Below are 12,568 nucleotides of genomic sequence, written 5' to 3'. Positions count from 1 at the left end.
TTCTTTCTCTCTCTCTTTTTCTTTTAGAGATGGGGTCTCACTATATTGTCCAGGCTGGAGTGCAGTGGTTATTCACAAGCACAATACAGCCTCCAAGTCCTGGGCTCAAGTGATCCTTCTGCCTTAATCTCCAGAATAGCTAGGATGACAGGCATGTGGCACTGCACCTAGCTTCAGGGAAAATTTCTATTCCTAATCTTGATTTTCCACTCAAGGTGACCTGAAAGTCTCCTGAAATCAAAAGTTATTTTAATAAGAGTGCCAGCTTTAAGAGAAGTGAGTGCTACAGATCGTCACTATGCTTCAGGAAGAATCACCATGGGAACAGTGGGAGACAAAGCTTGGAAGCCCTGGCTCAGGGTTAAGATGAAGAGTAATTCCAATAGAAGTGACATTCAGAGTTATGCTACAATCAGCGTAGGGGTTAGGGTTGGAGTCTGGGGTCCAATTGGGCTGATGTTAGAGCAAGGCTAAATTCAGCATGTTTGACTTGGTTGGCATTTATGGTAGGGCTAGAGTTGGATTTTGAGAACTTTTAGGCTGAGTAGAAAGAGTAGGTGCTTGAGGGGACCTGGGTTTGAATCTAGGCTGCACTATTCACTCATGGGGCCTTAAGCGTGTCTTTTGCTTTCTTGAACCCTGATTTCTCACTGGGGCTGGGGATGGCTGTAAATCCTGGCTAGAGCCTGGCTGGGAGATGTGAGGTTCACAGGGGATGAAGTGGGGGTGGAGAGAGGAAGTGATTTTCCAGCCACTGAGCACATTCTGGTGAATGGCAGTGGTTGCAGGTGACCTCTGAGGTTGGGATTCAGTTTGTACCAGGATGACTATTAGGACTGGGGGTGCTGGAGCTGGGGTTGTTGTTAGGATTAGTGGGGACAGGATTGAAACTGAGACTGGGTTTAGCCTTAGCATTGAGTCTGGGGAGAGGGCTGTAGTGTATGTTTCGATGAAGTTGGGATTTGGGGCCTGGGTTGGAAAGTGTTGGATAGTACTAAAGTTGAATTTGGGGAGTCATGGTTGGGGATTGATGTGGGCATTAGGTTTTTGGAAATGTCTGGGCTTTAAGGCTGTGATTACATTTGGCACTTAGGGTTGGGGTTTGATGTTGGAGTTTAGGAGTAAGACTGTTGTCATCTCTCATTTAGAAAAATGACTGGGGTCAAGACAGGATTTAGTATTGGGTTAAGGATTGGAAGGGCTAATGGTGGCCTTAGCGCTGGCGTTTGGGTTCCATGTTAGGGTGGATGTTGAGGTCACATCAGGGTAACACACTAGTCCAATCTTCTCTTCCTTCCCTTCCCCATCCTAGCCCCCTTTCGCCCAGCTGACACCCACAATGAGGTCCGCTTTGACCGCTTTGGTGATGGTATTGGCCGCTACAACATCTTCACCTATCTGCGTGCAGGCAGTGGGCGCTATCGCTACCAGAAGGTGGGCTACTGGGCAGAAGGCTTGACTCTGGACACCAGCCTCATCCCATGGGCCTCACCCTCAGCCGGCCCCCTGCCCGCCTCTCGCTGCAGTGAGCCCTGCCTCCGGAATGAGGTGAAGAGTGTGCAGCCGGGCGAGGTCTGCTGCTGGCTCTGCATCCCGTGCCAGCCCTATGAGTACCGATTGGACGAATTCACCTGCGCCGACTGTGGCCTGGGCTACTGGCCCAATGCCAGCCTGACTGGCTGCTTTGAACTGCCCCAGGAGTACATCCGCTGGGGCGATGCCTGGGCCGTGGGACCTGTCACCATCGCCTGCCTGGGTGCTCTGGCCACCCTCTTTGTGCTGGGTGTCTTTGTGCGGCACAATGCCACACCAGTGGTCAAGGCCTCGGGTCGGGAGCTTTGCTACATCCTGCTGGGTGGTGTCTTCCTCTGCTACTGCATGACCTTCATCTTCATTGCCAAGCCATCCACGGCAGTGTGTACCTTACGGCGTCTTGGTTTGGGTACTGCCTTCTCTGTCTGCTACTCAGCCCTGCTCACCAAGACCAACCGCATTGCACGCATCTTCGGTGGGGCCCGGGAGGGTGCCCAGCGGCCCCGCTTCATCAGTCCTGCCTCACAGGTGGCCATCTGCCTGGCGCTTATCTCGGGCCAGCTGCTCATTGTGATCGCCTGGCTGGTGGTGGAGGCACCAGGCACAGGCAAGGAGACGGCCCCCGAACGGCGGGAGGTGGTGACCCTGCGTTGCAACCACCGCGATGCAAGTATGTTGGGCTCGCTGGCCTACAACGTGCTCCTCATCGCACTCTGCACGCTTTATGCCTTCAAGACTCGCAAGTGCCCTGAAAACTTCAATGAGGCCAAGTTCATTGGCTTCACCATGTACACCACCTGCATCATCTGGCTGGCATTCCTGCCCATCTTCTACGTCACCTCCAGTGACTACCGGGTGAGCTACCTGCCACAGAGGTCAGGGGAGATGGGACCCCAGACCCTCTGTTTCCTGGTATCTTATTTAATCTACTGTTAGCTCTGGGGCTCCAAGAGATTAAATGCCCACTTAGGGGACCACAGCTTGTGTGGATCCCAAGGGGAAGGTGGGAGGGCTGAATAGGGCCTAGGGAAATGGCCAGGGAGGTGGGGAACTCGAGTTAGAGAGAGCTGGGATTTCAGGACTTGCATGTCATCCCCTATCCTGGGAGGAAATAGGGGTGCAGAAATATGTTCAAATGAACAGGGTTCTGCCCTCCTCCACTGAGGGGTCAGCTGCAGAAGGGGTTGTGAGATGAAGCCAGGGAAGGCAGGAAAGATGAAGCAAGGTGGGTAGGGGAGGAGATCTGTGGTATAGAGTTGAGAAAAGCTAAGCAGGTGCAAATTGTTCCCCAGCTGGTGGCTTCTGAGCAAATTTGGTTCCAACTGGCACTGTGTCTCAATGGTCTCCCCAGCTCCAAGGGACAATGACTGCTTCAGATAGGGTGGTCAGGGAAGCCCTCTCTGAGGAGGTGACAGAAGAACTGTGTCCTGAATAAGAGGATCATCTTGGTTAATCTTGATGACTTGAGTAAGCTCCATGGCTCTCCCATTTTACAGATGAAGAAACAGAGACTCAGGGAGGTTCAATCCCTTGCCCAAGGTCACTCAGCTTGGGAGTGCAGAGCAGGGTCTGAACTGCAGAAAAATTGAGGCGAAAGCCCCGGCAAAGGCCCCTTCCCCAGGACAGAGGTGTGGTGGCACAGTGCTGGGGGCCAGGGACCGCTGGGCTTGGCTGCTCTGCTTGCACCTGCTGGGCCACCTGCTTGGGTGGTAGAGGCCAGGGCTGGGGAGGGATTCTGCTCTAACTCAGCCTGTATTTGCATATGATTTGCATTTGCATGCCAATCACAGGCAGCTAAGGACTCACCTGGGACACACACTGTACCCATACATGCATGCACACACACACACACGTACACACAGATATAGCCACATGCATGCACACACACATATCCCACGTACACATACTCGTTGGCACACACACATCTTCCTAACAAATGAATCCATATCCATGCACCCTACACTCACACACACATACACTCACGCAGACACCTGCAGAAATTCACCACCCCACATACATGCACTTACACAGATATACACACACACACACCTACATGCATGCACTCCATACCTGCACCCCCTCAAATGCACACACCCCTGCGTATACATGCACCCCTGCATGTTCTCCCCTTCAGCTGGAACTCTTTTCATCCTGGGAAAATGGTCTGGGTCTGATGCTGGGACTGTGCCCAATTTTCCTAGCAATGCTTTGGGACCTGGCAAATGTACCACAGCCCAGTGTTGGATGCTGAGTCTCCCCCACTCCCTCCCCCACAGCCCGGGCAGGGGGTCCTGGGGTCAGGCCCAGGTCTTGACCTGTGCCTGTTCACCCACTCACCCACCGCAGGTACAGACCACCACCATGTGCGTGTCAGTCAGCCTCAGCGGCTCCGTGGTGCTTGGCTGCCTCTTTGCGCCCAAGCTGCACATCATCCTCTTCCAGCCGCAGAAGAACGTGGTTAGCCACCGGGCGCCCACCAGCCGTTTTGGCAGTGCTGCTGCCAGGGCCAGCTCCAGCCTTGGCCAAGGTCAGTGTTGTAAGCAGCCCTCTCTGCCTGTTCCCCTCTCCCTGTCCAGCTCCTTGGGTTGCTGAGATCTCTTATCTGGGGGTGAGGTGCCCCTCAAATGACACTGGCAGGAGAGGATGGGAGAGCGGAGGGGAGGCTTCCCTCACAGCCCTGCTTCCCCGCTGCCTGCCCTCCATGGAGGACCTCAGAGTTGGCCCCAACCTCTGGCTTCCTTTTCTTAGGGTCTGGCTCCCAGTTTGTCCCCACCGTTTGCAATGGCCGTGAGGTGGTAGACTCGACAACATCATCACTTTGAAGACCCCATACTCCCACCCTGACACAGCTGCTCCTGGGAACCTAGTGCAGACCCGCGTCCAGGGCCAGGAGGAAGTTGGCTGGAGCACTGCAATAATTTATTGCCCACCCCATGTCTGCCCCCAAAGTCACTTACCCACCTCCTTACCCCAACTCTTCAGACTCAGAAGTCAGGAGCCTTGGCTGGGAGCCTCTGCAGTGGCCACGAACTGCCCTTGTAGCTGTGTTTCATCCTGGCCAGGCCCAGGGCTTGGAGAGGAGCAAGCCAGGGTCCAGTCTGTCCTGGACCGGGGTGGCGGAGGACGGCAGGCCCCAGTCCTAACCAGCAAAGGTGCTTCCAGCCCAGCCCCTCCCCCTATCTAGGACCTTTTTTATTTTTTATATCAGTTATTCTGGGATGGGGAGGGTGGTTATTGTGGGGGCTGCCCCTCCCCCGCACAGTAGTTTGTCCTGTCGTTTATTTTGTATTACCTGTAAATAAAGTGGCTTTATTTTAAAAAATCACTCTTTGCCTTTGACCCAGCAAGGCCCCTCATGCCCTCCACAGCCTCCCAGCCATCATTCTGCTAGTGTTTAAACATCGACTCTGCTCTGCGCCTGATGTTAGGACCTGTCTGCCACCCGAGACACCCAGCCCTGCCTGGTGGGGAGATGGAAAATGAATGAGCCATCCTCCCTTAAAAGGAGCCACTGCAGACTGGCCCAGGCATCCTGGGGTCAGATGGGGGCTTTACATGGCTAGAGATGAATGAATAGGCTTATCTGGCAGTCCAGGGGTTTCCCTGGGGTCCTGGCCTCCACAATGGTGTGGGTGAAGGAGCAGGAGTGACCTCCAGGAATGGTGGGCTTTCCCACAGCTGGCCAGCCTGGCACTGGATCCTCCAAGTGTGTGGAGCCACACCGAGCATTTGGTGCACGGGGAACCGAGAGGAGGCATGGACTGAACGTCGCCTGTTCACATGGCACTTACAAAGGCAGAAAGAGCTTTTGGGGAGAGGGGGTGGGTGAAGCAGAGAGGGCAGAGGCGGAGCAGCTGGAGACACCATCTGCTGTCAGGCCCAGCGAGAAGTCAGAAAAGGGAGCCTTTCTCCAGTCCCCGGAGGAGCTCTGGCCTGGTGGGCCGGCTGAGGAGCCCAGAGCCTTTGGGCATCTTTGGAGTTTGCTGTCAGGGCTCACCAGCAGAGGGCGCTAAAGGTACCTGACTGTGGCCAGGCGACCGCTGCGACCGCTGCCCTCCTGTGGCCTAGAAGGCAGCGGGCACCTAACCGGAAAACAGCAGCTTCTGGGGAGTCCCCAGACTGCGTGGCGCAGAGGGACAAAGTCCTGCATTAGCCAGCAGCCCAGGGCATTTGTTATTTTTCAGTGAGCTCATTTGCATCCACAGGCTGGCAAGGCTGTGGAAATTTGGGTAAACAATTTAAAAAACAAAAACAAAAATAAACAAAATTGCAGGAACAGCCAACATCTGGGATGTACGGATGACAAATGAAATACAGACTGCGCAGTTGAATTTGAATATCATAAACAATGAATACTCTTTTTTAGTATAAATATGTCCCACACAATATTTGGGACATACTTATATTAAAAATTTTGGTTATTTATCTGACATTCAACTTTAACTGGACATCCTGTATTTTCATCTGCTCATTTTGGCAACCCTTTTGGGCCAGTCTCTATTCTAGATCCCCCAATAACTCAGGCCTGGGTGCTGCCCCCAGTGGCTGGTCACCAGGGAAATGCACCCCATGGCACCTGCAGCCCCAGCCCCCACTTCCAGTATGGCCTTTTCTGGGTCTTCCTGCCAAACTCTGAGGACATTTGCCCACCATCCCCAGCACCCGGACAAATGAAGACGGGGCTCTGAACCCCTTGTACCCAAAAAGCAACTCTTCTTCATATGGCTCAGGAATATTTTCCTTAAAATGCAAAACAACAACAGCAACAACAAAACAAGTAGTGACGAACATGGTTCGCAGCTAAAAAGGTTCAAAGGGTACCCAGTGAGGAATCTCCTTCATTCCCTGCCACCCATCTAGCGGGGAGAGCCAAAGGCCTAGAGGCCAGGGAAGAAGTCCAGGAAGAATTCCTAAGGACCAGTCCTCACATCTGCCTGTCACACCTCTTTTCTTCCGCCTGCTCCCCTCATTTCCCCTTCCTGCATTTGTGAGAGCGGCCTTCTTATTTTTTGTCCTGTTGTCTCAATGGCTCCACCCCTCAGTCATGACCCATACCCCTGTATTCCATGATCCCTCCCACCCATCCTTATTGTGTTGTGGGCAGTGAATCTTGGCCTTCACACCTCAGCTGTCAGTCCTTAGCACACATTACTAAGACCCGCCTTCTTTCTCCAGTCCCCGGAGGAGCTCTGGCCTGGTGGGAGCTCCAGGCCAGAGCTCCAAGGCTGGGAGTCCTGGGATATGGAGTGGCCTGGCTTTACATCTCTGGATCTCCTTTTCTCCAATACCATAGTCCATGTCCTACAAACATTGACCCCTCTGCTTGTGTTAGACTTGGAGTCCTCAAAGGAGAGCTCTTCCCCTTGTGGCGACTGAGGACCAGAGGTGCCCAGCATTTTGTGTTCTCTTCCACCCTAGGGAGGCACCCATCAAGGTGAATTCACTGTCTGTGAGTGGAACTACTAGGTTGCTTTGCTTGGGTAGCCAGAACTTACACTGGGACATGGGTGTTTCTCCCATGGCTGTGTTCGAAGGCTCTCCCAGATCCACTTCTATCCTTTCCCCTGTCCCTTGCATTGGTCCTGTAAGACTGCAGAGTAGCCCTTGCCCTGTCTGGGTGGGCCTGGCTCTCTCTTACTGAACCATAAGCTCCCACAGCTTGGGAAAGGGTGGTTCAGGCCATGCTGCTCTTGGCTCCCCAAGTCCTGACATGGGAAAGGGGGAGGGGAAGAGTCATGTTACAATGGCAGCTCTGACGATGCCCCCTTCCCACATTTGAGCCCTGTCCAGCAGCAGACCCTTGAGATAGCACACCAAAATCCAAGAGGAAGTGGATACATTGGACAAAGGGACTGGGAACAAAAAGTGGAGCCAAGGGATGACATGGAGCTGGGAATGAGATTCAGAATCTGCCATACCCCAGAGCCCCGAAGGTGGACACTGCCTAGAGCTGCATCAGGCCAATGCTCTCCCTTGTTCTCCCAGCCCAGCCTGGCTGCTCACCCTTCTCTCCTGGGCTGGGGGGTCATGGGAGGCAGAGGGGAAAGGAGGGACCACTGAGGGTCTCAAAACCCCCTCAAGATGTCTCTGCCTCAAGTTCCAGCAGAAAAAGGAATGGAGCCCACTGCTCCTACCCCCATGAGCCAGTGGGGAGTTCAGCACTGAGAGATGGGACTTCTCAGCCTGTGGGAGAGAGACTAGATGTGGGGAAAGCGGGGGAAGGAGAAAAGGGTGCATGTGCACGTGTGTGTGTGCATGTGTGGATGTGTGTCTCTGCACGTGTGTGAGAAAACAGGAAGAGGGAAATGGAGGGGACTGAGGGTGAGGCGACAGGAAGCGAGGAGCAGGAGGAGGAAAGTAAAATAGGGACGTGTTAAACCCCAAGGCCTCTTGCCAGGGGGTCAGTTTTTTCTTTAAAAAAAATTACTTTATTCTTTCTGTGAAAACAGTATATGCTCCCTACAAACAGCTTAAGCGTTGCAGAAAAGTACAAAAAGAAAAAAATATTACCTCAAGTTCTATCATTCAAATATAACCGTCATTAACATTTCTGGTACAGCATCCTCAACATATTTCTATGCATTTTTACAGATAGGAGAGATAGAAATACTTTCATAAAAATGGGATCATACCATATGTCTATTTTTTTAGCAAAGATTTAATTTTACTTGACTCTAATTGAAGAAAATGAATCAGAAGTAAAACAAGAAATTCTTGAACTCCACATTTATGCACCATGAGATATTTTTCCTCCTTGAAAGATCCTTCTAAGTTTAAGAAAAGGGATGGAGTGACATTCACAGGTAAACATTCCATCAGTCTCAGGGGATCTGAGGAGAGTTAGACCTGTGTTGTCAACCTTGCAATGTGAATGGAAGGAATCATCTCCTGGGGAAAGCGAGAGTCTGCTGACCCAAGTGGGTCCGATGCACACTGCTGCTGGTCCTGGGATTACGGACTGAATGCCTGTCATTCGTGCACAGCAGCCACACTCAACAATGGGAAGGAGGCAGGCACCATACTGAAGCATGCCTGGGGAGGGACGGGTCCTTGAACCTGCCTACTCTGTTGCTGTCATGGATGTTACTTCTTTCCTGATTCTTTCTCTTCCTCCCCTCTCCACCCTTCCCCTCTCCTTCCCTTTTCTTTCTTTCTTCTTCTTTTTTTTAAATATAGAGACAGGGTCTTGCTCTGTCCTCCAGGTGGGGATGCAGTGGCACTCTCATGGCTCACCGCAGCCTCAAACTCCTGGCCTCAAGTGATCCTCCCGCCTTGGCCTCCTGAAGTGTTGATATTACAGCCATGAGCCACCACGCCTTGCCCTGATTTTTTCTAGAAACATTATAGTTTTTAGATTTAGGTCTTTGGTCCTTCTCAAAATAATTTTTGTGGGTGAGATGGGGGTCAATATTATTTTTTACCCATATAGATATTCAGTTGTTCCAGCATTGTTTGTTGAAAAGACTTTCCTCCCACTGAATTATACTGGTACCCTTGCTTTAAACCGGTGGACCATAAGTGGGTGGGTCTATTTCTGGATTCTGTTGTGTTTTGTTGATCTGTTTGTTTATCCTAATAAACACCACATTGTCTTACTTACTGTAGCTTTATGGTAATTTTTTTTTTTTTTTTTTGAGACGGAGTCTCACTCTGTTGCCTAAGCTGGAGTGCAGTGCTGTGATCTCGGCTCACCGCAACCTCTGCCTTTTGGGTTCAAGCGATTCTCCTGCCTCAGCCTCCTGAGTAGCTGGGATTACAGGCATGTGCCACCACACCTGGCTAATTTTTGTATTTTTAGTAGAGATGGGGTTTCACCATGTTGGCCAGGCTGGTCTCCTGACTTCAGGTGATCCGCCCACCGTGCCCTCTGGAAATAATTTTCTTTTTTTCGGTTTTTTATTTTTATTTTTTTAGACAGAGTCTTGCTGTTGGGTAGGCTGGAGTGCAGTGGCACAATCTCGGCTCACTGCAACCTCTGCCTCCCGGGTTCATGCCATTCTCTTGCCTCAGCCTCCCAGGCAGCTGGGACTACGGGCACCGGCCACCACACTTGGCTAATTTTTTGTATTTTTAGTAGAGACAGGGTTTCATCGTGTTAGCCAGGATGGTCTCGATCTCCTGACCTCGTGATTCGCCTGTCTCAGCCTCCCAAAGTGCTGGGATTACAGGCGTGAGCCACCGCACCTGGCCTGGAAATAATTTTTTAAAGTATCTTTTCTTTTTCCAGTTGTTTGTTGCTAGTGTATAAAAATACCATTGATTTTTAAAATTATGTCAAATTATATATGACATAAAATTTACCTTTTTAACCATTTTTAAAATTACCTGATGTAGGTTTAGAAATTTTTTTTGGTAGTGAGAACATTTAAGATCTCTCTTAGCAATTTTCAAGTATATGTCATTATTAACTATAGTCACCATGCTATACAGTAGATCTCCAGAACTAATTTTGTCTGATTGAAACTCTGTACCTTTTGATCGACATCCCCCATTCCCCTATTCCCCCCAGACCCTGGCAACCACTATTCTACTCTTGGTTTTTATGAGTTTTGACTTTTTTAGATTTCTCATAAATGTGAGATCATGCAGTATTTGTCTTTTTCTGCCTGGCTTATTTCTCTTAGCACAATATCCTCCAGGTTCGTTTATGTTGTGGCAAATGACAGAATTTATTTCCTTTTTAAGACCGAATAATATTTGATTGTATTATATATACCACATTGAAAAAGTTCATTTATTTGTCAGTAGACACGGGTTGATTCCATATTTTTGCTATTGCAAATAATGTTGCAACGAACATGGAGGTGCGGATATCTCTTCAAAATACTGACTTCATTTCCTTTGGTTATACAGGAAGGAGTAGGATTGCTGGGTTATATATATAATAGTTCTATTTTAAATTTTTTGAGGAACCTCTATACTATTTTCTATAATGGCTGCACAGTTTACATCCCTACCAACAGTGTATGAGGGTTCTCTCTCTCTCTTTTATTTTTTGAGACAGAGTCTCACTCTGTCACCCAGGCTGGAGTGCAGTGGCTCGATCTCGGCTCACTGCAGCCCCTGTCTCCTGGGTTCAAGTGATTCTCCTGCCTCAGCTTCTCAGGTAGCTGGGATTACAGGCGTGCGCCACCATGCCCCGCTAACTTTTGTATTTTTAGTAGAGATGGGATTTCACCATATTGGCCAGGCTGGTCTAGAACTCCTGACCTCAGGTGACCTGCCTGCCTCAACCTTCCAAAGTGCTAGGATTACAGACGTGAGCACCGCACCTGGTCAAGAGTTCTCTTTTTCTTACATCCTTGCCAATGCTTGCTGTCTTTTATCTTTTTTAATAATAGCCATTCTAACAGATGCGAGGCGATATCTCATAGTGATGTTCATTTGCATTCCTCTGATAATTCGTGATGTTGAACACCTTTTCATATCCCATTTGCCATTTGTATGCCTTCATTTGAAAAATGTCTATTTGGCCCAGTGCAGCTCATGCCTGTAATCTCAGCACTTTGGGAGGCGAAGGCAGGCGGATCACTTGAGGTCAGGAGTTTGAGATCAGTCTGGCCAACATGGTGAAACTCTGTCTTTACTAAAAATAAAAAATTCGCTGGGCATGGTGGCGCACACCTGTAATCCTAGCTACTGGAGAGGCTGAGGCACGAGAATCGCTTGAACTTGGGAGGTGGAGATTGCAGTGAGCCGAGATCACGCCACTGCACTCTAGCCTGGGCAACAGAGCAAGACCCTGTCTCAAAAAAAAAAAGAAAAGAAAAAAGAAAAAGAAAACTGTCTATTCATGTTCTTTGCCTGTTTTAAAATCAGTTTTTTTTTTGTTATTAAGTTTTATGACTTTATTACCTATTTTGGATATGAACTCCTTATCATATATCATTTACAAAGTTTTTCTCCAATTCCTCAGGTTGTCTCTTCACTCTGATTTTGTGCTTTGCTGTACAGGAGCTTTACAGTTTGATGCAACCCTAGTTGTCTAGTTTTGCCCTTGTTGCCTGTGCTTTAGGTGTCATATTCAAAAAGTCTTTGCCTAGACCAATGTCAAGAAGCTTTCCCTGTGTTTTGTTCTAGTCATTTTACAGTTTCAGGCCTTATGTTAAAGTTTTAAAGCCACTTTGAGTTGACCCATAGTGTGACATAGGGTCCAATTTCATTCTTCTTCATGTGGATACCCAATTTTCCCACCATCAAGTTTATTGACAAACTGTTCTTTCTCCGTTGTGTGTTCTTGGGAACTTTGTTTTGACTTAAAGTCTGCGGGTGAATATATATAGGTTATATGCAAATACCATGCCATTTTTTATATAAGGGACTTGAGGATTCTCAGAGTTTGGTATCCTTGGGGAGTCCTGGAACCAATCCCTCACAGATATCAAGGGACAGCTGTATAATTTGAAATCAGGTGGTGTGAGGCCTCCAGCTTTCTTATTTTTACTCAAGATTGCTTTGGTTATTTGGGTTCTTCTGTGGTTTCTATGAATTTGAGAATTTTTTTTTCTATTTCTGTGACAAAAATGCCACTGGAACTGTGATTGCATTGAATTTGTAGATCACTTTGGGTAGTATAGAAATTTTTAACAATATTAATTATTCTAATCCATGAACATGGATTTTCTTTCCATTTATCTCTGTCTTCAATTTCTTTCATGAACGTTTTATAGTTTTCAATGTACAGATCTTTCATTTCCTTGATTAAATTATTCAATATTTTTGTTTTACACATAGGATTAAATTTTTTGGCGTAGTTCATTGTTAGTACAGTCATGAACCTCATAATGATGTTTCATTTGACAGATTACATATACATGGGCGTTCCCATCAGATTCTAATGGAACTGAGAAATTCTTATCACCTAGTGACATTGTAGCCGTTACAAGGTGATAGTGCAATGCATTCCTCACGTGTTTGTGGTGATGCTGGTGTAAACGAACCTACCGTGCTTCCAGTTGTATAAAAGTATAACACATCCAATTATGTACAGAATATATTACTTGAAAATGATAATAAACAACTATTACTGGTTTAT

The 12,568-nt window shown here is 48.6% G+C and overlaps 1 protein-coding gene across 4 annotated transcripts in view; it reads left to right on the top strand.

Moving 5' to 3' along the window:
- The window catches only part of GRM2 (glutamate metabotropic receptor 2), a 6,224-nt gene extending 1,369 nt beyond the window's left edge, over window positions 1–4,855 (top strand). The window contains exons 2-4 of one of the 4 annotated variants that reach the window (XR_003306870.1): window positions 1,313–2,388; window positions 2,826–3,000; window positions 3,880–3,907. Coding sequence is in view for 3 of the 4 variants with exons in the window: in XM_026448018.1 (XP_026303803.1) it covers window positions 1,313–2,388; window positions 3,880–4,060; window positions 4,282–4,355 (1,331 nt within the window). In the remaining variant the exon portion in view is untranslated. Of the gene's footprint in view, window positions 1–1,312; window positions 2,389–2,825; window positions 3,001–3,029; window positions 3,162–3,879; window positions 4,061–4,281 lie in introns of those variants that run through there. The other 3 variants (XM_026448018.1, XM_026448017.1, XM_026448016.1) reach the window with 3 other exon arrangements.
- Window positions 4,856–12,568: the final 7,713 nt, after the last annotated feature.

This window comes from Piliocolobus tephrosceles, chromosome 2 (genome assembly GCF_002776525.5).
Source record: "Piliocolobus tephrosceles isolate RC106 chromosome 2, ASM277652v3, whole genome shotgun sequence".
Lineage (NCBI taxonomy): Eukaryota > Metazoa > Chordata > Mammalia > Primates > Cercopithecidae > Piliocolobus > Piliocolobus tephrosceles.
This window is presented reverse-complemented; position numbering and strand designations above follow the sequence as displayed.